The sequence below is a fragment of the Cololabis saira genome, chromosome 2 (genome assembly GCF_033807715.1).
Source record: "Cololabis saira isolate AMF1-May2022 chromosome 2, fColSai1.1, whole genome shotgun sequence".
Classification (NCBI taxonomy): Eukaryota; Metazoa; Chordata; class Actinopteri; order Beloniformes; family Belonidae; genus Cololabis; species Cololabis saira.
In genome coordinates, this window is record NC_084588.1 from 16,936,080 (window position 1) to 16,962,896 (window position 26,817).

Sequence of the window (26,817 nt, forward strand, 5' to 3'; positions counted from 1 at the left end):
ATAGAAGTACAGCTGGGGGTTTTTTGTTCAAGACTAGCTGTTTTTGTTTTTGGATGTTGCCACAGTGGATGATTGTGTAAAAATACCGTATTTATGTAGCACTTCTCTGACAGTGTTCACCACACAAACCACTTTACTCAACAAGCTACATGTACTCACCCCCCACATGTTCATACAGAACCGTCTCAGCATAGTGAGATATACACATATCTTGTTCTATGGAGTCTATACAGGGCTTTTTCAATCATACACAAAATCATACAGCAATGAAAACATTAGAGGCGAGGACACTGACATATGGACCGAGAGGCCAGGAATCCAACAGCTGGCCCTCCTGCTGGCAGACAACTGCTCTGCCTCCAGTCACAGACACACAGTTCTACAAACTTATTTGGCATCGGATACCCTCCCCTGACACAACTCCCTCCCATACATCCACGCTTGGTACTGAGAGCGCTGGCTTGTGACTCCCTAAAAGTGTGGAAGTTTTTTTATATTGGGGCGATTTAGGCCTCAGTTTCATGCAAAAAAGATATCTATGCACATGATGCGCATGAGCTGGGCATCAATCCGGCACCCTTTTGATTCAGAGGAATATCGTTGTGGTAATCACAGTTGTTCATTCATACCGGGCTTTAAAGAATATTTCGGAATAAATTTGCACAAAAATTCCATAGCCCTTTCATGTCACTACAAGCTTTCATGTCACATTTTGACGTGCCACTGCGAAAACATGTCAGTAATACCATTAGCAATGATTCTGATGCATTTAAGTAAGTCATTAGGCTACATCAAAGACACAAACATGCAAGAGTATTTCCCTAAGACATATGCAGGTAAATATACAGGGAGTTTATTATTGATGTGTTTTTCCTGCTCTCATGTGTCCAAGTATTGACTGTAGCACTTAAAAAAAAAAAAAAAAAGCAGCCTTTGACCAAAGTGCCTCGTAAATAAAGTGAGCTTGGCTTCCTCTAAAACTCCAGTATTCATGTCCTCGCATTACAAAAAGATAAGCTCGCTCTGTTCCAAGTAAAAGAAAGACAAGTAGGATTTTGGGATATGGCGCTGTTTTAGTTTAATAAAATGTTACTTAAAATTTTCCAGATAAAATAAAGGAAGTGGCTTTTCGAACTTCAAACTGATATTCACTACAGACTGTAACTCCCAGCTTGGTGACGTCTTGGGATACAACTTGGTGCCAAAGTCTTCACCTTACTGCACTTCAGAGCCCACAACTAGATCAGCCTCGTGGATTTGGGCGTTAGCCCATTATTCCCTCTTGTTCAAGTGTCTGTTTGTCAAGCAGCCCAAAAAAAGAATTACCACAAAAAAAAAAACATGACTGCAGGGTTTGTTCAGAATTACAGCATTTCCAGCATTTCAGTCTAGAAATTTGTGATGGTTTGCGTAGTCTCTGATGCTGTAACTTTGGTTACACTGCAAAAACTCAAAATCTTACCAGGAATATTTGTCTTATTTCTAGTTAAAATGTCTAATTTTTAGTCAAAAAATCTCATTACACTTAAAACAAGAGTCATCACCAGAAAAATAACTTAATAACTTGTTACTTGACAATTTTCACTTGAAATAAGTAGAAAAATCTGCCAGTGGGACAAGATTTATCTTCTCATTACAAGCAAAAAAATCTTGTTCCACTGGCAGATTTTTCTACCTATTTTAAGTGAAAATCTACTTGAAACAGGTGAAAATTGTTGTTTTTTCCAGTGACGAGTCTTGTTTTAAGTGTAATGAGATTTTCTGACTAAAAATGAGACATTTTAACTAGAAATAAGACAAATATTCTTGTTAAGATTTTGAGTTTTTGCAGTGTATTGTTGGGAATCATGGGAGTTTTGGTCTGTTTTTGCCATATGAAAACTATTAACCTAATGTGACAGTTTTTGTTGGGAACTTATTAGAAGTCAAGGTCGCGGCAGACTCGACTGAGGGCTCAGGATTTAATCCCTTTTACGAGTAAAAGAAGGTGACTGCCAAGAAGATTCATCACAGAAGTAGGATTATGTATTCATTGCAGATTTTGCTTTTTGTTTTCCCAGTAAAACTCTTTGACATTTCAACTTAATATCAAGTGTCAGCGTTCTACCCATACGATCCAGCTTTGCTCATCAAGGACAACCAGTCCTGACTGATTTAGAGCAACATATCTGAAAGTATTTCAATGACTCCACCTGAAAAAAACGAATGAAGCAGGATGTACTCGTCACTTTTGTTTCAAGAAAATTGAGTCCATAGTGGTGTTTATTTTTCCATCTACAAAGCAGTCATGTCAGCTTCAATCAAAGACTGCGTTGGCTGTAAATTCTGAAAAGCAATTTCTTTTAAATCTTTTAAATCGGCGAGCTGGCCGAGCCACACCGAGCTGTGCCGTGTCTTATCCACCGCGATGACGGTGAGCAATTTAGGCTCTAAGAGGCTCTTGTCCCCTCAAAGCAGCAACAATCTACTGCGTGTCTCTTTCGTGGTGGCTAAAATTTGACATGCCCCTTGGAGCATGCCACATTTCTGGTTTTCTTTCTCTGAGTTTTCTGTGTGCGTTTTTGTTTTTATCATGCTGCAACCCCCCCCTTCCGCGCTAATGCCTTCCCCGTCCCTCTGCCATGGCGACATACAAAAAAAACAATCATCTAAAACTCTCTGCTCACATTTATATTCTTGTCGGGGATGATCCCATCGCACTGTAGCATCTTCTTTTCACTGCTCATGCCAAATAAAGCAAAGCAAACGTCTTACAAAAGAAGGGGCGAGCGAAGGAAAGTCAAGAAAGGCATGATTTTTTTTTTCTATACCAACAGGATCATTACTTTTCACTTCATTAGCATACAAATAGCACTACGCTAGTGAGCAGTTGCTTCTTTGGCAGTTTGTCTGTTAAATTTGAGCAAGCCCTCTCTGTAAAAGTGACTGTGGTGCTCCATCTGTCCACTCTGCCTGTGCATGTGGGGGTGGGTCAGATCTCATTTAAATCACTGCCAAATGTATCTCCAATTAAACAGTTAAAAAAAAAAAACATGACACAGAGACACTTAATGAGCATAAAAGATTCAGACAACCCACAGCTGAGGTGACAAATGGCTGGAATTCCTGATGACATGTTCATAATACGGCATGAAAGCTGTGTCTGTGGACACGTGAGTTGTCATTAGATTCTCTACTTAGTTTTTTTGCTGTTCAGTTTAAACATGAGATGAATCATTTTGACCATGCTTTAAATTAAAAAAAATAAATCAACCAAACAGAACTTGTTGTTAGACCTCCTTGCAGCAAAAGGCATGGGACTTGTGTGCTATTAATAGACGGCTAATATGCTAATTATTGTTGATGATCAAAAGGCTTATTGTTCACGCAGCAGGGTGCAGCAGAACTAACCGCCAATGTAACAACTGCTCCAGTGCTTTTAAAATATGGAGGAAGTCTTTATGCGGGAACTGTGTTATAAGAGAAAAAACAAAACAAACAAACATATATTCATCTTTCATGAGCATACTGAAAGTCAAATCTGCTTTGAAATCCAAAGTTTTTAAGTGCTGGGATGTTTCTTCAAACTCTCGGTGACACCGCTCTGCAATTCAGGCTCATATTTTGAGTTAGAATAATAGGCTTTAAGCTGTGGTAGACGCCGTAGATAAGACTCGCCCAGAGTCTCCCTCTCCCCCCCTCTCTCTCTCTGACACACACACACACACACACACACACACACACACACACACACACACACACACACACACACACACACACACACACACACACACACACATGCATAAAAATCGCCCTGCTGGTGGAAGATTCATTAATGTGAGGATGCAGAGATCAGCAACATTGGAGTGGAAGTTGCTTCATTTTTACCAGTCTTAGAGAGATAACCAATTTCTGTGGTCCAATAGTAGCAATTCTCATCAAAGTAATGGAAGATGATGTCTTATATGCTCAGTGCAGCGTGCCAGAGGGGAGCTCAGGCGCTTCATTGCCCTGGTCTCAGCACTTATTATCATTGTTTCCTTCTACAGGCAAATAATGGGATATTCAAAAATAGTTAGTGGGTATTTATCAGGAGAGTCTCAATAATTGTTATTTCCTAAAAAAAAAAAAAAAACCTCAGTTTATGTAGAAGTTAAAATGTGTCAAATAACGTACACATTTACAGCTTGCGTTATTCGTGAGTTAATCATGAACTGGGATATGACATTAATTTTTAGTTATGAAACCCATTATTGTATCAACACCATTTGTTGGATGGAATACAATTTTCTTAAACTCTCCAATGTCTCCAATATTAGATCACATCTGGTCTTGTACAGAAATATCACAAGCAAAACATTATTTTCTTCATTATTTTTTTATTTTATTTTTTTGTGTGAGCTATGAACAAACAAAAAAGTAATAGCTGTTGGTTTAGGTCAAAGCAACGCCACTGGCCCTGCCAGAAAGACGTGACTTCAGCCGACACAGTGGGAATGGGGCTTGACAGTGACAGGTTAACACTGCCTCTGTTCATCTTACTTTTGTGCTCCCAGGAGTTCACTACTGACCCAGTTTAACCTTACATGTGGACACAAGAGACTGAAGCACACAGAGACCCTTTTAAAAGAACTAAATGCATCATCATGAAAATAAAAAATAAAAAAATCAAGAAAATCCTTGCTTTTCATTTATAAAATGGGAAGAAAGAGCTCACACTTAGCTTTAATAATTAATTGATCATTCTTGAACATGAAACGGACGTTATCACTTTTCCATTTAGTTCCATGTTTGCCGTGTTTATTCAGCTTTCTTGATCATCATGGTGCAGGAATACCATATATCCTTCACCATGAAATGACTCAACTTAATCACAGTCTGCCTCTGGAGTGTGCGATTTCATGAATTCAGCCAGCGTTGATTGTAAGAGCAGATTAAGAAGCAAAATTAACGAGATAGCAATGAGTTAGATTACAAACTACATGTCCAGTGTCACCAAGGTTACCGAGATAGATCACCATGGTAACAAAACACTGAACATATTTAACCTGCCCAGGAGCAGTTTGTGTGCAGGGTTTCAAATTCCTCTGTAAAAAGAAAAATCCTTCCATTAGTTTTATATGCATGATGGTATCACAGAAAAAACTTCAAAAATCTTAACGATACCAAGAGGAATATGGAACTAATGCCTGCCATCATAACAAAGTGTTTGATGTTGAATAAAAGTGGAAATGTAAAATAATTGACTGAAATGCAGCGATTTAATCATTTTAAAAGTAGGTCTTTGTTTTATTTTTTATTTTTTTATTTTTTTAATATTTATATTTATTTATATTTTTATTTATTTATATATTTGTTCTACAAATTTTGTATTATTACTATTAATGTTCAAGTTAAACAAATAATGTCCAGATATGTTTGTTTGGTTACAATATAAGTCATGCATTTGATACAAATAAATCAAATAATTTCAAGCCAAATTGAATTAATCCATAATTATGGATTAAAGTCTAAAATCTTAGAGTAACAAATGTTGACTTTTCAAGAACTGCTCAAGTCTTTTATACCTTCTTATTTTCAAATTCAAACTAAACACGGCTCTTTTTTTGTGCAGGACATCTCCAAAGTTCAGAGAATTGCCACGGCCAGTAAATCACCCATGAACACTGAAGTAATGAGGAGAGAGAGCGGTGGAGTTAAAGAGTGCCAGATGGAAAAGGTGAGCGTTTGGAGTAATTAAAGTGTAATCGCCTATGTGACCTGAGGGTTCATATTCATGAGCTTCATCTGTTCACTAAATTCATGGTCAAGTCCCTCAGCAGGAGTCAGATTAGCCACTTTTACTCAAAGTGTCTCCATTAAGTTCATAAATACTGGAAGGGAAAAAAAAAACAAGATTTACAGCTAGTTTCAACTTGGTGATACATTCTTCAGTTGAGAGCATTTTCTGTGACAGCCATTGTCACAGAGAATGATTCCAGCATTGACTTAAAACTGTGGACACTGCCGTTGCGGGGAACATAAAATGTCCACATTCACACTTACCGCACTTCAAAGGCCTTCGCTGACACTTTAAAAGCTGCTATTGAGGGAAGAGCGAGAGAAGCAGCCGCTGACCTTTACTTTTCAGATCCTTCTGGAAGGACTCGTGTATCTTATAGCTTCACTCTTGATATACGCGATCGAAAGGAATCAGTTATTAAGGATACTAAAAGAAATCTCATCCACCAATATCAAGAGGATCTGAAGAAATCAGAAGCAAATGTGATCCAGAAGAACATTTGACAAGTGGTTGTCAAAAGATCTATTACAGATATATAAGTGGGACGTCACCAAGAGATGAAACGGCTCAGTGTGGACGCTCCGTCAAAAAGATTATTCCGTAATGAATTTGTGACAAAGACAACGTACAGTGGTGCCCTGTAACTGATTATACAAAATGTTGTGACATAAGAAACCTGCTGTGAGAAAGATGCACATGCTGACACAGATAAGAGGAGACATACTTGAAACAGGGACTAGATATTGCATCTGCTCACGAGCTCCACCACACCTCCTGTTCCCCGTCTGTCGGCAGGCTGGAAATCAGGGAAGACAGTTTGCTTGAGCATCCATAGCTTGCAGCCTACGCTTCAATTTCAGAATAAAATGTGATAGGTGTGCTGGTATTGGAAGAATTATTTCTTTTTAAATGGACAGGATTTCATTAGAGTTGGGTGTCACGGGGGTGTGAAGCATCTGGTGTCGTCCCTTCTGTTTACGTAATTAAATTAATCCGAATGCTGTGTAGAGCAGGTGCTCCAAACAGGAACTTCTCTATTTACTAATGTAATAAAATCTGGAGTCATTTTTAAACATGTAGTATCAATAAAGCCAACATTAGAGCCATTTGGACATTTGGATTAATATACTGTCTGAAGACAGTATTTACAGTGATGTAAATACATCACACTAAATGAAATAATTATGCTTTTATTGCATATTAAATGTTGTATTAATTAGATCTTTATATTGCATTTCAGTGCAGAGTTATAGATAGTTTGCAGTTATCACACAGTGGGGGTATGTTGAGACGAAGAATTATTTGCAAATACACCTGACTTAATTATGAATATTAAACATAGTTACTTTTGCATAGTCTAAACCAGGTTAATCAAAAAGACAATTCTGAATACACAGAAACAACATCCTTCTCTTAGTACTTATATTCAGAGTTAAAGTTCTGGCAAAGGTAAACTGCTTGGCCTGGGCTGCAGGCGTTATGGCCTCATTTATTGCATCTCACACTCCACCTACTTGTCCTGTGGGAGCTTGTTTTTGTACGACTCCAAGCATACCAGGGAGAAGCACCGCTGTTCATCCGGCAGCATGTCTAACGTTTTCTTTTTGTTTGTTTCTTTTATTATTCTTTGCAGATCCACATTTTGACTTTGCTTTCTTTTCCTTTGATACACATTTTTGCTGAGGTGCACCTTTTTTTATTTTCAATTTCCAGTACCTGCTTCACTGATGCGTCAGTTAGAATTGCTGGTTTGCACTTCTTTCTTCTTTTGCAAGTTTTTTTTATTTTTTTATTGGAGGACCAGCTTTTGGATAGAGCCACACAGTCTCAACAGTAGGTAAATTTGGGGCAACACAAATAGCTGTGAAAAGGTGAACAGATCCTAAAACATGACCTGCACAAGTGTTCATCTGAGTTTAAGTTGGGAAGGGTGGGGTTGAGGCCGGGATCTAGCATGGGAATAGGAAAGGTTGTGCAATTTATGCTCAGTTTCTGGACTCTTCATTGATTAGTTTTGCAGCTTCACCTGCCTCACAGCCTTTAACAAAATGTCAAATGTACTGCAATTCTGTCTTTTTCATTTGGAATTTCTAAAAAAAATTCCTTCCTTCTCTCTCATGGGTTTCTCTTATCCTTCCTCCTGCGTTCATCCCTTTTTTTCCCTTCAGTCTCTCTTTGGACATTAATCTTTCACCGCTTTCTTTCGTTCTTTTTTCCTTCAGAATGCAAGTAGGTATTTGGACAGCAACAGAATCAATGATTTAGTCTTTATAGACCACCACAATGGAGTTGAAATAAAACAATCAATATATGCAAAAAGTGAAAACTTTCATCTTTACCTTAGGAGGTTTGAAAACGTGTGGCACTCACCACTTCAGAGTCACAACTCTCTGGAACATAGTGCCTACATTTTCAAGGGCTCAAGGTTAATTGACTAGAAAAGGCAGTTATTTGCCAGGTGTGGTCCATTCCTGTGTTATTTCAAGACAAATGAAGTGGATAAAAGGTCTACAGTTGATATTGGGTATTGAATTGGCATTTGGCAGCTATTTGACTGGAGCTACCAAGTCCAAGGACATCTCAATGCAACTGAATTCTCAGGTGTTAAGGAGTTTATTTTCTAATCACATTCAGCCAAATGCTACAAAACTGGTGGGATGGCTGTTCAAGGTGCAGCCTCACGGTGTTTGACAGCACCGTGTCAAATGTCAAGACTTTTTGGAATTGAATATTCTTTTATGGTCAACTCAGACACCTGAACTCAACTTAACAGAGCTGCTTTTTTTAGCTTCTGTAGACGGAAAAGCCCACAAATGAACAAAAGGCAACTGAAGGAGGCCACAGTTCAGGCCTGGCAAGCATACCCAGGGAGGAAACTCTTTGGGCTTTGGGCTTCAGGCACTCATTGACTGCTAAAGATTTTCATTCAAGTGTTAAAAACGATGGTTGCATTTATAATTATGTCACTTTATCCAAATACCTTTGAGCCCTTGAAAACAAAAGGTCCATTGCTCAAAATGACTGTTTCCTAAGTGTTTAAAGCCATATTTTTGTGAAATATACTTTATATACAAGCTGATGTTTACACTTTGATGACATTTTCATTATTTCATTCATATCCATTGCAGTAGTGTATTAAGGCAAAAATTGTAAATGCTTTGTCATGGTGCAATTTTTTCAAGACCTTGCTGTTTTTATGAATAATTGGGGAAACTATAACTTTTGTCAAATTTTGAACGTGGGACAAAACTGTAACAACGGATCTCAAAATCAGTGAGAACTTGCCTTGAAATATTGCATTTAATGTTAATGCTAAGCTATTAAACAACCGTTTCTTATTGTCTCCTATCATGAAATGCCACTACTAAAATATGTCAAGATGCTGGGGAATATTCAAATAAAAGAAACAGTACAATGATTTTAAAGTTTCAAAAACTTAAATTTAATTTACAATAAAACAAGGAAAACACATAAAGAACAAAAGTCAGATACTTTATAATTTAATGAAAAGTGTTTTACATTTAATGGCAAGACCAGACTTCACATAACTTGGTGCCTCCATAAAGGGCAGCTAGCAAATCTGGGGAAGTAACAAAAATGCTGAAAGATAAAGTCAGGCTTTGGAGCAACATGTATATTTTAAAGATGTGTTGCTATCAAATTCAAAATTGCTTATAAATCTGAATATTTCATGAGATTAAACATTTGATGTTTATATGTTCAGTTTTGAAAAAAATATGGGCTTATGAGATTTGTGCACTGCATTCAGTTAGTTTTTGTTGATGTCTTACAGTGTCAAACATGCCCAAGTTTTTTTGTTTTATTTTTAATTACCATTGTAATTAAACACACACACACAAACACCTGTCTGTCAGGTCTGAACCTTGGTAGTGTATGTCAGCATGAACAATCAAGCCCAGATGTTGAGAGAACTCTTCAGAAACCTGCAAAAAAGGATTGTATCAGGGGACCGATCTGCAGTAGAAACCCGTTAGCCCCCCCATCTTTCTGAAATAAAACAAGGTCAGAACATATTTCCTAGATCGTCCAAACTGAATAATTGGCTGCAAAGGATGTTTGTTAGGTATAGAGTTAGTAAGTCAATGGTAGAATTAACAAAATGAATAGCTCCTTCACATACTGTAGATGTGAGAAGTCCACAGATTGACAGTATTTTCCAGTAGAATAGCCCGAATTGAAATGCCTTGGTCAAACAGTATTAAAGTTGATCTATATACTTCGAGTGTTGCCGTTTTTTTAAATGGTAGACTAGCCAGACAGGAGTTATTCCTCAATAAAAATCTGCTTGACAGCCCACTGGGAGTTTTGCCAAGAGGTACCTGAACAACCCTCAGATTGTAAGCGACAAAATCCTCTCATCTGATGGAGCAACAATTGAACTATATTTTTCCCACAGCAAATGTGGAGGAAATCAGGCGCTAAGTATCAGCTCTTTAATGCACTCCCCATAGTGAAAAGCGGAGCTGCAGGGGATGGTTTTCTGTGATAGGGATGAGGAAACTATTAGAGGAAAGACAAATGCAGGGAGTTGCAAAGTACTCATGTGAGAACTTGTTTTCTGGAGTGCTTAAGATGGCAGGCTTAGGCAAAGGTATGCATTCAAATAAGCTCACAGCACACCACCAAAAAATTGCAGAAGCAGCTTTAGAAAAATCTACAGAAGTCTTGCAGTGTCCAAAACAGTGTGTGGACCTGAACCCAGAGGGACCTGACAAAGGCTTTATAATGATGCCCCAAATCTAAGCTCATTGTGCTTGAATGTTTCTGCCCAAAAATTGGCAAAACGTCCACCCCAGAGGTAACACCTCATTGCCATGAACACTTGAGGCTTCCACCATTACCAAACAGACTTTATAAAAAGAGTCTGATAAACATTTCAGTCTTTATTTATTTTTTTTTATAATTTAAAAACCACGTCAAAAAGTCTTCTTTTTGCTTTGTGGACTAAAACTGAAAAACACATCTTTTCATTCTGTGTCTTGCTACGTATACCCATAGTTCTGTGTTTGTGCAAGGCCATTTGGCAGAGAATATTGACTGGATAATTTATCAACCACATTTTACACAACAGTCCAAACCCAAGGGTATTAATTTAACCTCAATATTAATGCAGTATTTTTCCAAACGTGTCATGAAATGATTAAATCATCAGTTTTATTATTGATGATAACACTCTTAATTGACTTCTATATAAAAGGCTAGCATATTTTAAGAAAACTGCAGTAGCAGTCAATATCCTGAAGCAAACAGGGCAGAGTAAATAATTGAATAATTAATTAAAAGGCCTTGCCGTCATAAACAGAATTATGAAGGTCATTGAATTCTAATATTCTAATTATGCAGCAACTTAATGATAATACTCACTGACATATTCCAGTTAATATGGACCCTCTTCACTTCATTTTACAGATTGAACACAGTTGGTAAGTTGAAACATGTACTCTGTTTGTTTCACTGTCATGTTTTCCTGTTTTCCCTGTAGACCCCTGCTGAATGCTCCCAGAATCAGACGGACGACTCGGCCCCAGAAAGCAAAACACTACCGGAGCTCCAGCAGGTATGCTTCACCTACATTTATAAGAAAACAACAACAGGTGCAGGCATGTCACACATTACTGCCATAAAGGGCTGTTCTTCTTCGACTTCACAAGAAATTATATATCAACCAGGTAAAATGTTTTCTTTCATTCACTTTTTCTCAGTGGACTTTCTCCCGTCTCTCACATGTGACTCCAATACCGTATATTTCACAACAAAAACAAACCTCTTGCAAAAAAAAAAAGGGTCAGATACTGGGTCACATTATTGAAAAAATACACGTTATTTTAGAAAAACTGACAAAATGTTTTTTAAGGAAACAGTACTTAAACAGGATTTTTTTTTTCTTCATTTCACTCTGGCACTGCTTTCTGCGGAGAATTCATTTTTGTCTGCATTACTGAGGTTTTACTGCAGCGTCTATGTCGGCTATACTATAAAGGAAAATGAAAGCATTTATCTTTTCTCTTTTGGTGTTAAAAAAAAATAAGTCAACCCAAACACTAATTAATTCAATGAAAGCTAATTGGAATCAGTGATTAATACACCTGGATATACATCAGTGAAATAAGTCTGATGCTTTTGTTTAGAACTATATTGAAAAAAGATTCTCATACAACGTTGCTACGCTTGATGTTCATAAGATACGTCTGATGAACTCAGACATGCCTCGCAAAAACAAGATCTCTGAGACATATGATCAAGAGTGGTTGATTTGCATTAGACTGAAAAGAGGCAAAGTCACTTCATAGTCTTTAACCATCTATCAGTGCAGCGTTAAACAAGCCGCATATAAAAGGAGACTGTTTATTACTGCAGTTCCTCTTCCTAGAAGTGAATGGCCAGCCAAGATGACTCCAAAAGGCACAATGCAGAATGCTAAGTGAGGTAAACAACAGACAAGTAATAGCTAAAAGGTTGAAGACATCGCTGAAACTGGCAAACATCTGTGTTCAGGGGTTTACTAAACAAACACGGAACAAACAGGGTTTCCATGGCAGAACACCATGGAGGAAGCCGGTGGTCTCCAAAACGTCCTTACCAAAGAGCATCATGGTAACGCACAGTGATACTATGAAAACGCATTTAAAAGACTTTATTTGTTCTCAGGATACCAACATTTTGAGGACTGAAAGTTAAATGGATTAGTACATTGTGCCACAAAAAGAGAACTGCCTACCAACATCAAAACATCATCCCAAACAATGAAGTATGGAAGAGTGAGCATCATGATTTGTGCTTGCTTTTTGGCTTCAAGTCCTGGACCACATCTCTTAACTGAGTAAAAATATGCAAAATATTGTGTACAAAATATCATTAACTTGCTTATGACTCTTACTTTTTCCAACATGATTCTTGAATGTTTAATTTGTGTGTTTTAATAACAAGGCATGAGAATTGGTATTTTTTTCTGTGTTACCAGAAAAACAAGAACGGTAGACAATATTATTCACCTCATTCATCTCAGCTATATAAATTGGACCTTTATAAAGCTGCTTTTCTTTTGAAACAACTTTGACAGGACAATAATTAAGGCACAAACACCACAAAACACATTCTAAGTCTGTTTTAAAGCTTTTTGAGTGAAGAAAGGCTACATAAATGTAGATGTACCTGACAGTACAAATGCATAATTCCTGTCAAAAACTGGCCAAACCAAATGAAATCAGGCAACAAAGTGGAATGGCTGTCCCAAAAAGGACGCTAGTCCACTAAAATGTAATATTCTGCTTTCCCATGTCACCTTCATGTGTGAAATTCAATGCCCCGACATAGTCGGTGCGTAGCTGCCTCAGTCATGGCGTTCCTGATTTGAGTCACACCTGTTTGGTGTTGGCAGATGCAACATCAAAACAATGGACCTGATTTCAATGCAGTTCAGTACTCTGTAACTCAGCCACTGTCATGCATTCCAAGTGGCAGAGATCCATATTTTCGATACACAAACTATTTGCACAAGAATACCAGACTTTTTCTAAACCAGATGTTGACAAATGTGCATTTGACACTGTTTTGTTTTTCTGCCAGAAATATATCCAGCTAAGTTCTGGCAGTAGTTACGGGATTGGACAGTGGATCATGTCACTGATTCACAGCAGCACAAGAAGCAAAAGCATACTGACTTATTTCAATGTATGGAAAGGACAAAAGTAGTCCAACGGTTTTTATTCTATTTTATATTAACACAACAAGCTAATTTAACAATATAAATAATGGCAGCGAGTGAGTTCCTGCTTGTTTTGCAAAGGTTAATTGTAATATCTGATTGGTTTTAAACCTTTCCAGGGTTATCTGTTTTCCCTTCCACGGTGGGCTGTCACATCAAATCTACATTTGACTCTTTTCCTGCTGTCTGTTGGTATCCCTCATGCACAGCTCTTGCCATTCATGGTGTGGTAAACAATTTGATTAGTAGCGATTTGCATTCCAGTGTCTGTGGATCAATCTGCATTAACGCGCTCCCCGTTTCTGTCACCCTCCCTTCATTATGTGTCCTCATGCTCGATTTATGAGACTACAAGCCTGAGGGACGTCTTCCCTGATACACAGATGTATTGAGAAAAAAAAGGTTCTGCAATCTTGTGCTTTTGTCAAACAAAAGGATTCAACAACAACAAAGGAAAATTGATGCTTAAAGTGAATGCATCACGCTCTCATTGATTTGATCAGACAAATCAATAAAGGCTTTCATCCTGTTTCATCCTGGAGAGACAAACAGAGCTTTTCAATGATGTTTTCTGTAATGACAGAACAGAGAAAAAACTGTATTTCTTGTTTTATGATTTATTTTTTGGATGTTTTAAAAACGCTGTGTTCATATCATATATACAGTATATATAAAGAAAATAAAAAAATATATATATATAAAAATGTGGGTGTTAAACCTCCGTCTTTCTGTAGGTACAGAAAAATACAGTATAAAACTGAGAAATATTGACTTCTCCCTCAGATTCCTGCAGATTCCTGCAAAACCTTGTTTTTTGCCATGACTGGAATACTTTTCTGTGTATTCCAAATGACACCTGTAGTAATTAAAATGCATTATATGCTTGAATTATCTATTTCTTCCAGTCAATATGAGTCACAATGTTGAAGGTGGACAAGAAGCCACATTTGAGCATCAGGTTCCACAGGTTTCCCTCCAAGTGCAGTTATTAAAGATTAGTCTCTTCAGGATAGTTTTTTCTGTAATACGTGCAGCATTTCTCATTATTATTTCATTAAATATTCATCATATATATGTAAAGTAAATTGTCAAATTCAAAGATTGCGTGCTCCTCTGGCAGTGATAAGGGATTAATTCTGCTGTGCATTTGTGTGTTTCGATTCAAGCCAGATGATAAAACTATAGCCCACTTCCACGAGGAGTGATATGTGAACTGAATTTGTGAACAGCCAGCCAACCTTAAGGCATTCTCCACGGTGACATTGGTAAACACTTAACAGATGATTTGCTTAGAAAACTGGTGGTGCTTCATTCTTTACCATGCCATTTCCAGAGACCTACATTACTCGAAACAGCAGAGAAAGCTGCATTAAAGTTGACCAATTTTGTCTACACACAGTGGAAGGAATAGGTGAGAAAAAAAAGAGCTCTTGCAACATGCAACACATAAGAAGAGTTGCAATGTGACCAGCTCAGCTGAAGTTTAGACTTTGACCCAGTGTTAAAGCACATAAACCCCACTGCCTTGTTGTTTGTTAATGTGCTTTAACCTGCTGCTGAACGTTCGTTTCGTTTGATCTCAATTGCTGTGGCGTCAAAATAATGTTACAACAGCTAGGTTTTAACACTAGAGGAATTTCCTATAGACATTTATCTCACCCCAAATACCAGCTTTGTAAATATTTACTGTCATTTAGGCCCATTCAGGATGCTGTTTCAAATTAAAGATCAGCAGAAATACATATTTGTAGTACATTACTTATTCAGCTGGATCGTTACTCAGTGTGGAAACATGCAAATCCAGACTTGTCTTGAGCGTGGTGTCTCTTCATGTAGCCGTGGTACTCTGGAGGACACTGCAGCTCGTGGGCGTTGCTGTAATTTGCAACTCTAGCACTCATTTTCACAATCTCTTTCAAAGCTCATTTTGCGCCAGTCAATTAAGTTGCACCTGCTGCTATGCTCGGGCTCCTGTATAATGCGAACTTTAATTATACCACTTGGTAGATTGTTTGTCATTGACTGATTAATTTTACTTTCTGCTCATGGTACCGTGGGTATTTTATCATGTGTACCTTTTATCCTTTGTTCAGCCTTTACTACAACCGCCCTTGAGAAAATACCAGTGGATTCAATGTTTTATTACGAACAGTGTTGAATTTTCCAGGTAAAAATTGAGCAAGAGGTTACAAATACGTTTGTGAATTATGGATTCATTCGGGTTATGTTTTAATAAAATTGAATCTTTCAAAAAGTGGTGCTTATATCTATAATATGTTGAGGTTTTTCTGGATACAGTTACTCTTTTTTGCTTAAATGAAATTATTATTAACTGATTTTAACAAATAAACAAACATGTACATTTACTCTTGTTTTATGTATTGTAATTAAGTCAATCTCCAATGAAGTGCTATGTTACTATGAAATAAACAGCTTTTAACCAAAACTGTCAATGGCAACCAAACTTGAGCCAGACATAACGTTACATAAAATTAACAAAAACAAACCTTGTGGCTCTTATTAGCCAAGTGCTAGTGTGTTTTCATGGGCAAACCTTTAGTATTGATGACACTCTTAGCCTACAGACTAACTGTGGGTAAAATCCGAGGCAACAGATTTTTTTGTTCAGGGTCTCGACGAGTCGCTTTCAAAATAAAAGCACGAAATATAATGTCTGCTTAATATTTAAAAAATAACGATCTGACCTTAATATATGTTCAGAAACTAAATAAATAAACCTAAAAACAACAATGAAGTTGTGTTAAATATTAAAAGTCATTTACATACAAGGTATGGTTAAATAACTCTTTTACTTAAAACATTATCACACACTTACGCTGATGCTCGTACAGGGATCGCACACAGTCTGCAGCCTCTGCTATCTTCCTTTTTTGATTAAGTTAATGCATTCAGAAAGAAAACTGGAATTGGCCAAAACTGGTATCGGCAGGTTAGACCTTTAAAAAAGTCAAAATGTTAAAATAGCACAGAAATTTAGCAACTTGTTAATTTGGCTCCATTGACAGTAACATCTTCTAAAGAGGGGAGGATTCATGTGTTAAAAAATCAGGACAGAGACAGAATTGATTACGAAATCCGTGGGGAAAACAATCAGAGGATTGCCATCAATATCAGCTTTGGATAAGGGAAAACATTTTCCTGCTTTCTTTTGTCTCATAAACCTCCAGGAGCCTTTCCAGCTCAGATTTCTAACTACTGTGTGTCTACTGCAGAATCATTGTGTCAGTCTAGCTCATTGTGAATGTTTTTTTTTTTAACCTAACAGCAAAGGAGTCAAGTGCAGACTGGAAAATTCAACACAAAGCTCACAGACAACAGCGAGGAGGCAGAGGGAGGCAGCAGCAAAAAGACAAAGCCACATGAAGACAAGTGAGATGATGGTGTATCGTTGGAAAGCAGAGCCCCTGCATCGCCTGAAGGATCTTTCTAAAGAGCACACACTTGCACACTCTCACAAGATTTGTGCGCCCACACACATTAACACACACTCACTTTCAAAACACACACACACACACACACACACAGCTGCACATATGCACCGGCATTGTGAGCAGAAACTGAGATACTGGAACTGTCTACAAATCTCAAACTGTCATCTGAAAACATCCATAGTAAAATGGCATGCATTTAAAAATTCTTTTCAAAAGGTAGCAATGGCACTGGTAACTTGTTTCATGATTGTTCATTTGTTGTTTACTTATCTAAGTTTTATTCTGAGTGAGGACACTGCTTTCTAAATGTTTGATCTTTCTATAAAAGTAAAACAAAAGCAAAAAAAAAACAAAAACTTTGCACTGGTGAGGTCTGACACTGTTTCCTGTGATAAATATATCAATTGACAAATAAAAAAGTACTCCTACTACTACATTATTATTACTATTACCCAACTTAGAATATTGTTTGTCACTCATTGTAGCAAGGTTAATTTACTCCTCCTTTTGAAATATAGAGGCTCAAGTTGGCTGGCCAACTGTTCAACATTTAATACTTCAGCACTCTTTCTGCCTTTAACACTCTGGAGGCAAAGAGCCAAAGACTCACAATGGGTCGTCTCCCTGAGAATGTGCCATGCACTGAGTAGTAACTCCTAGCTACATGTTTCTGTGTTATCTGACCTTTCTGTGTCCTTTAAATAAACTGTAATTTTCAGTAAATGTGTGAAAAATAAATGGTTATTTGTGGGAAAGAGACGAGTGAGCATGTTTGTGTAACGACTTCTTGTATATTAACTGCATGATTTATATTTCTAGACGCCGCTGCAGAGGTTTCTGGGAAGGTGCTGACATCTGTGACAAAGATAAATGGTTCCTCTGGTAATTTTATAGCTCCAGAGTTTTTAACTTTAAAGTTATCTGTTTTTTTTTTTAGATATGCAGAATCCAATTTTTTCATTAATGGAATCAAATCAAGCTAAAAATAGTGTTTTATGACCTTGGAACAAGCCGGTTACACCTACAGATGTGGTAGGTCTTCTTCATCCAAGTCCACCTTGTCTATCAAACACGCTTCTGTCTGACATTTATGTAATGTGCTGGGTAAATTGAATTAAATAGACAACAACAAGTGTATTATTTCACAAGAGAACAGTAGTGATGTCATGCAAATAAGGATATTGATGAAAAAGATTGATATAAAAAAAAATATTTAAAAATAGCTTAATAAAGACAGTATTTATATTCTGGTTGCAAACTGCAACTGGGCAACTAAAGCCTCCTGCCTTTTACTTGTTTATTTTTAAGGGCATGAATTTTTTTGGTTTATTCAAGGGTTCTCTTTTTTCTTTTTTTTCTTCGACATAACAAGCAACATGTGATTTTAATGTCTATATAGCTTCTATAACATTACTCCCCCTGATCACTAGGCTCTAGCAAACCCTGTACAGGATAAAGTGGGTAGAAGATGGGATGGATGGATCAATGAAAAGTGACTCTGAGTCCAATGTAATGTCTTTACTTTAATGTTTTGAGTGACCAAAATCCAAACTGTACAATCTGGTAGAAGCAAAATATTTATGAGGCTGCAGAGATAAGATGTTCAGATTCTTGGTTTGAAACCTGACCACGATTATAAAAAGAAACCAAAGTTAATAAATGTATGTATGTATGTATGCAGCCGTTTATATTTTTGTGGTTTAATTGTGAACCCAAAAAGTATTACGCTTTCTATAATCTTATCCCTGTAGCTTATACACTTAGTTTTAGGGATCAAAAATAAAAACAGCACAGCATCTCGAAATCCCTGCAGAGTTTTGTGGGATTTTGTGTTGATGGCAATGTTGAAACAGAAATAGCTGGAGTTCCCAAGAACAAGCTACAAAAAAGGTTTAAAGTTGAAGAAAAGAGTATGTAAATAAACATTGGAAATATATATATTTCATGGGAGCAAATCCAAAGCTCTCAGTTTACTTGTAAATTTCAACCCGAAGGAACATGCCTATTTCTAACCATTGCAGGGCAAGGAAACAAAAACAAACAAAACAAAAAAACAGGCACCCTTTAGAGCTGAGGACACCACCAACGGCTTTAAGCCGCTCTGTGGTCACACCCTCCCTTCAGGTGACATTTTGGTAAATCTCCAGATTCCAGTTCCCATGCTGGTAAATGTTAACCAACAGGTGGGCTCTCCATTTTTGGAATCATAATCCATCTTTTTTTGCAAGATTAAGAGCGTACTCCAGGTCGGTTCTCTCTCTTGCTGTGAAGAAAACAAAGGGGCTTGTTGCCAGGATTTGGAAACCCATGGAGGATCAAGTAACTTGCAGCTCAGGGTCACTGGCAGCTAAAGCCTTAGGAGACAGGAAAGATGGCTGAGTTTGCTGTCCAATACACCTGCTTGATACGATCATACAGTGTGGCTTTTGTATTCGTCACTGCTGTTCACAATACCATGCTCTTTTTGAGGACATTTGCTCTTCATATTTCAGCCTTTGTGAGATAGAGAGAGAGAGATCCTAAAAGAAACATAAATCCAAAGTGGTTCTTCTCTTACACAACGGTTTTAAAAGAGGATGACGTCCGGTTTTGGCCGTTTGGTCTGTTTTAGGTCCTGAAGCTTTTAGTGAAAATACTGAGACAAAGACAAATGTGCATAGTTTCACAGGTCAAGTCAATAATTTACAAAAGTTGTCAGTGTCCTTGTCTAACTATCAATACCAAAATTGATAATTCATATAAATGTACTGTATGGAATTAAGTGAAATTAATTTTGAATTCTGCGAAAATATTTGAAAGCCTGTCCTTGTTTTTTTTTCCCCTCCTTTGTTGCATTCCGATTTTTATTGGTCTTTATTGATCACCCAACTATGTTGTTGTAGATCTGGTGGTTTGCATTCAAGTGCCACTGCTGCTGTTCCTAAAACTAAAATGTGTAAATATTTCACTTTGTCACCGTATTCCGTCTGGGAGATGCAGGCCATTGTTTGCGATTGTCTCAGATGAGACAGACCCCACACTTCACCGTCAGATCAGAATCCCTCACTGTTGATTCACTTTAATTATTCATATAAAATAAAAAAAAACCTGGTACAAATTAACATTTCAAGACAAACGTGTTTGAAACTGCATTAGATGTTCATCCCACACAGAAGTACAGAAGGTCTTTTATCCTGGTGTGACATTTCCCTCAAACTCCTAAATTGGACTAGGACCAGGCAGATATACTTTGTTCACACATCCAATTCCATACTGTGTTATTTTAAAACTTGGCAATGTTTAGCCTGCTCTTCAAAAGCCAAAGTGAAATCAAAGCGATTCACTAAATGACATTTAACTCCATGTTTCTCTTTTTAATCCAACATCCTTTAAAAATAGATTACCATTAATTATTAAGATGGTTGAAGGTTAAAAACTTTAATAAATTCCTCTCTGGTTGTCATTTCAAGCAAAGTACCTAGACTGCATAATTTAAATTGACTAATGACATTGTCGTGCACACTGGCAATGGTGAATACTTGATGCTTATCATGCCTGATTTAACAACTTTTACTTTAAACCATCATTTGTAACATTTCAATTAATCTGAATGGGTGTTTCAGATCAAGCCTGGTTTGATTATAATTTTTGGCAACGCAAATGAAGCGCACATTTTTCTTTGGAGAATGATCACACTTTTATTCAGCCTTATAAAACATGTCTCCTGACGAGACTGCAAAACATGTTTGTACATTTTGTATCATTTATCACACTGATGGAAGAAGGAGGTAACAAAAGAGCATGGGTGAATACGACAGGAGTTCACACTGCTTTTTTCAGAGGAAGTACAATTTATGAATGTGCTTTGGATAGATACAGAACCTGAACAGAATCTTTAAACCACTTTTAATCTGGGTAATTCAACTCATCCTTTTATAAAATTAAATTATATATATATATATATATATATATATATATATATATATATATATACCGTATTTTCTGGACTATAAGCCGCTACTTTTTTCATAGGTTTTGAGCCATGCGGCTTATACAAAGGTGCGGCTATTCTGTGGTTTTTTCTTCCACCGCTAGGGGGAGTGCTAACCGGAATTAGAATAAAAACTAAGACAAAATAAATGCAAAGAAGAATACGCTACTACTTCTTTAGCAGATAGAAGTAGGTAGAAGCAGATTTCAAACAGATAAATAGATGAATAAATACCGGTTATTTTCTCTTGGTTCTGTCCCGTTTTAATCAGCAAAGTTGCTGCCGTGTTAAAAGACACTGTTAGGAAAGGATCTATTTAGGTACAAACATGTACATCATTTACAGCTCAAAATCCTTCTGTACATGTAGTAAATATCTAATCTAACCACATAAATATCTGCGGCTTGCATATCTTTTTTTCTAAATAGAGCGGATGCGGCTTATATACGGGTGCAGTTTATATATATATATATATTTATATATATTTATATATATATATATATATACACATATATATATATATACATATATATATATATATATATATATATATATATATATATATATACACATATATATATATATATATATATATATATATATATATATACATACATATATATATATATATATATATATATATATATATATATATACATACATATATATATATATATACATATATATAGGGAAAAAGTGGGCAATGACCACATGCTTAACAATTTTATAAGCACTTTCAACATTTGAGAACATTTCCACAGTTGGTAGAAAAAAAACTCCTGCTTGAATTGGGACACATTCCTATGTTTGATACTGTTCCATGTCTTCTGTTTATTTTATTTATTTATTTATTTATTGGTAGTGTTCTATTGCTCTTTTTTTTATTGGTATAATTGACGTTTTCTGTAAGGTGTCCTAAAGTGCTGAGAAAGGCACCTATAAATAAAATGTATTCATATTTTTGTCTTATGTCATGCAAGTGTGCAGAAGTCTTAACTCTGTGACTAAAAGGTGAATTATCATTATTCCTAATTTTCTGCCCTTGAGTCATCTCATGGATTCTTACATCTCAAAACCTTGAACAGGATGAAGCAGGCGTGAAGACGTGCTTTTAGTTTTTTGTCATTCCCTATGTCCTGTGTTATCACCTTTCCTTTCAAATCTGCAATTTTCTCTGTTCCTTGCCATGTTGCGCGCATGCTTTATAATCAAGCCTTCCAGTCATTCTTCCTTGATTTCCATATTTATTGTAAGTTCAACATGGTGATTTTCTATTTCATGACCAAAAACTCCTGCCGATAATGTTCGAAAATGTGGGCTAAACATCATGTTTAAAGAACTGAGTTTGGTGCAAGGAAAATATGTGGCTATATTAAATTAAGTTGTTTTTTTTGCACTTGCTCTCCTTTAAAAGGGAACAATTTTGAAGAGTGCACACACACACACACACACACACACACACACACACACACACACACACACACACACACACACACACACACACACACACACACACACACACACACACACACACACACAATCCATGCACATGGAAAGTAATATTAAGGCTCTACACAGAGTCTGCTGAAGTCAAGGCCATTTGTTGACAGCCAAATCAAAAGAACAAAAAAACTCAAGAGTATACAAAAGCAGGGACCCCAAAAAAGAAATCAAATGGTAAAAAAAAAAAAAAAAAGAAATTAAATCCAGTACAACACAGTGCCTAAACAAAAGTTCTGCTAACAGAATCACCATAAACCTCAGAGACAAAGTGGCAAGCTGTTGAGCATGACCAGCTGCAACTGGAGAGGCGGGGTTTAAATGAAGATCCCTCGTAGTGGATTGGTTGAGAAGAAGAATGACCACAACAGCAAACAGCCAGTCCAGGAACAGGAAAACCGCCGAGCAGCCAGGTACCAGGCGGGTGGAGGGAGACAGGGTCAGGCAACCAATCCTGGTCCAGCAACGACACAGTTGAAATGCAGGCCAGCAACCTGGAAGAACCGCATTACAAAAATATAAACAGGCCAGAAGCTGTAACATATATGTATATAGAGTGATAGAGATACAGATATACACAAAAACACAAGCTGTAACATGCCTCTTTGGTTGTTGAAAACAAATTGAGACGAATGTAGACAGGAAACACGCAGTGACTGCTGTCTCAACAGCTCCTTTGGTCAACTGTAGGTCTTAACTGGCACACAAGTACATAATGTGATGGTTGTTGATGCTCGTGTCCCACTTTAAGCCTTGGGAAATGATAGCTCCCAGACACTTAAAGCACTACACAGCTGACACTGAGCTGCTGATGATTGTCAGGGGAGCAGTATTGAGTAGAAATGCGCCAATCGATCTCGCAGTAACTGGAATCATCTTGTTTTCAGCTCGATCACCCATCACAAGGGACCTGCTGATTAGTTTTAGAGTGTTATTCATTCTGAGTTGGGTAAATGCAGACACAAGCTGGAGGATGATTGGGGTCATGCCTACAGTGACACAAACAAACCTTCAAAACAACACTAACATGTTGAGGGTCCTCATGTTATTCTCTGAGATAAGTAAGCTTGTACTTTTTGCTGGTATTGTTCTTTGCTTTAAGATTTCACAGATTTAAACCTCACAGATCAAGAGCTTGTACTGCAAGTGTTTTCTATTCTGATCCTATTTTGAATAAGAAAATATCATTTTCTAGTTTCTACACTATAAGGCGAACTTAAAATCCTTTATATTTCTCAAAAGTCGGCAGTGGGCCCTATAATCAGGTGCGCCTGATTGTGGTACACTGCCCTCAATAATCTGTTAAAATGTTTTAGTGCGACTTTGGTAGGTGAGAAGCCACTCCGCTTGATTGATTGTTGACACATTAAAGTCGTTCCTTGGTTGGATATGGGAAGCAAAGTCAGCTAATTAGCTGACTAATTAGCTCATCCAACATCTAGTCAATGTTACTTTACTATAATTATACTTCAAGCCAACGTTGGGTTTTTAGCGTAAACCCAATTTTCAAATCTGTATTATAATCAAATTATAATCAAATGTTGGAATACAACGTTGTTCCAACCTCACACTAACTTCAGGTGTCAGATATCGCTGGCAACGATGAACCAATCAGAGAACAGGATGTAGTACTACACTTACCTCTGCCACTTTTTATTTGTGGATTTGTGGGAGAGGAATCATTTAAAGGGATTGTGACATGAAAAACAAATTTTTCTTGATTTTTTGTGTTTTGTTGGGTGACTTGACATCAATTATACCCAAAAAAAACCGAACTTTTAACATTCAGTGTATTGTGTGGTTTCTGGGAGTTTCCGCATAATTATGCAAAAACGGCGCATCTGGTTGGGTGGCGGACCGTTACGTATAGGTCCGCTAAATCACCGCCCCCTCCACCCAGCTCCCTGCCCATCACCTATCCTCTCTCCGCCCACAAGACAAATCACCCGAGCACTGAGTAGTGGCTGGAGGGAGAGAGACGTCTAAGTCTCTCCTCTCCACCCGCGCTCTCCTTTTTTTTCCGCCTACGACCTCAGATCAGACGAGACAACCCGCTGAATTTAAGCATATTACTAAGCGGAGGAAAAGAAACTAACAAGGATTCCCTCAGTAGTGGCGAGCGAAGAGGCTCAGCGCCGAATCCCCGTCCGAGCGGCGGGCGTGGGAAATGTGGCGTACGGAAGACCGCTTGCCCGGTGTCGGTCGGGGGCCTGAGTCCTTCTGATCGAGGCTCAGCCCGTGGACGGTGTGCAAGACAAAATCACATACCAGTTTGGGGGAGAGGAGTGGAGGATGGGGGGGTTGGGAGGAGGAGCGGGGCAATGATTGACAGGAAAGGGGGAAAGGGACGTGTTTTTCACAGGCGAAAAACACCGTCATAAAAAAGCCAGGCATGGAGTACTGGAGTGAAGTTTTTCTTGTTACACCTTTTTAGACACATTTGAGGGATATTGGCCAAGACTTTTACTAGTGTTAAAAGCATGTTAAAAATTATGTCACAATACCTTTAAAATGTGAGTGTATTTTTCTGAATTTGTTACAATTGAACGATATTCTGAGTTATTGTGAAGGAGTTGAATAAAGTTCAACTTACCAGACTGTTTTGTTTCGCTTATCATGCGCCTTATAACCCGGTGGATCTTATGTATGAAAATAGACCCGATCATTGATATTGCGCCTTATAATGCGGTGTGCCGAGATTGAGATTGAAATATATCATAAATGTATCTCTCTCTATTTTCTTTAAACGAAATTGAAATTGATATAGCTTTATTTGTCATTGACCCAGCGTCCTGACACAACGAAATTACATTCCAGTACAAGCCATCAAGAGAACAGAAAAAACAGACAGATGACAAAATATGACATGGGTTTACTGGTGCAATTAGCTGAGAAAGGATGACATTTGAAGAAAAGTTGCATTGACTACAAAGTCCTATTCAAACTTTAAGAAAACAGGAGACGTGGGCCTCAGTATGATGGGCTAAGAAAATAAGTAAGCTGTTACTTGTTTTACCAATATGCTGTTCTCTCTGCCCCATGGCATAGATACAGCCACCGATTTAGTGATTCATGAAATGAAAAAAAGCACTATTTAGTTTACTTAGAAATAAGGAAGACCATTAATTCTTTTAGAGAGTGGCATTTTACTGTGTAATGAGATGTGAACTGTTGTAAATGAAACATACTGCAGTATTGTCATCCATAAATTCCAACTGATCTCACAGAGAAAAAACTAATTAACATTTTGAATTGGATTATTAGTAGCGTGTAGCTTTAAAGGGAAAATTGCCTATTAAGGTTATGCTTCTAATTTTAAGATTATTAATTTTACCTGAAATATTTAATTTAAACAGCAAACTCTGAAAATAATGTTTTGATCATTTTCTACTATAGGCTATCAGTAAAATTCAACTTGAATCATTCATGGAGATTGTAATTGATGGTGAATTTTATAAAAATCAAATGATGACTCTATATAAAAGCTTAATCAGCCCTCAGCCTTGTCCTCATCACCTTTTATTATGACAGTGATATAAGAAAGGAAATTAATTATAATAAAGTCGTTTTTAATGCCTAACCTTTACGCGCATAATTTTAATTCAAACTACCAATCAGTGACTGAAAGAGCAAGGGCATAGCAACTGGAAAACCAAAATTATATTTCAAAGTAAAATAAATTTAAAACAGGACACGAAAGTCATACTCAGCTCTGTAGATGGACAGTTATGTACTGTATGTAATGCCTAAACTCTTCTGACCTACAACTCTGGACTTAAAACTTCCTTTTCAAACTTGTTTTTTCTGGACAATATACATGTGCAGTGTTTGTATTTATTTTCTTTGTCATATTGTGCTTTTCCATGTTTTCTGACTTATCTACAGTCTTATGATGAATTACTGTCTTATGTCCCATTCTCATACCAGTTTGTCAAGATAAAGAAACTCAATTGGCTTTGCTCCCATTTTTTTTATCACTTCTGAGGGCAGCACTTCTTCAGAAGTAGTCCAACCTCTCCTTACACTTGGTCCAGTCTCAAAAATCCTTATGGATATATCCTTATATATATATATATATATATATATATATATATATATATATATATATATATATATATATATATTGATATTATATATTTTCCCAAAAGTGTGGTTGTGCACCATTCCTTCAAATCGTTTTTGGTAACGAGGTTTGCCCCACGCTGTGATTAGATTCAAGGTTTCCTCTCACATCCATTGTCTATTTTTCTTTTTCGCGACTATTGCTCGTTTGGTTAAAGTAGAGGATATTATACTTACTACATACTTACATACAATATTATAGCAAAATATGAGTGAATCAATAATGAAATATGGTTAGGCAGAAATATTGAATCCATGTTGAAGCCTGGCCACTGACAAACAGAAT

The 26,817-nt window shown here is 37.1% G+C and overlaps 1 protein-coding gene across 1 annotated transcript in view; it reads left to right on the forward strand.

Annotated features, from left to right (window-relative positions):
* luzp2 (leucine zipper protein 2) overlaps positions 1-17,684 on the forward strand; it is a 242,615-nt gene extending 224,931 nt beyond the window's left edge. Inside the window, exons 10-12 of the mRNA XM_061709270.1 lie at positions 5,594-5,698; positions 11,265-11,339; positions 16,774-17,684. Of these exons, the coding sequence (XP_061565254.1) occupies positions 5,594-5,698; positions 11,265-11,339; positions 16,774-16,881 (288 nt within the window). The 3' untranslated portion in view covers positions 16,882-17,684. The remainder of the gene's footprint in view (positions 1-5,593; positions 5,699-11,264; positions 11,340-16,773) is intronic.
* The last annotated feature ends 9,133 nt before the right edge of the window (positions 17,685-26,817 follow it).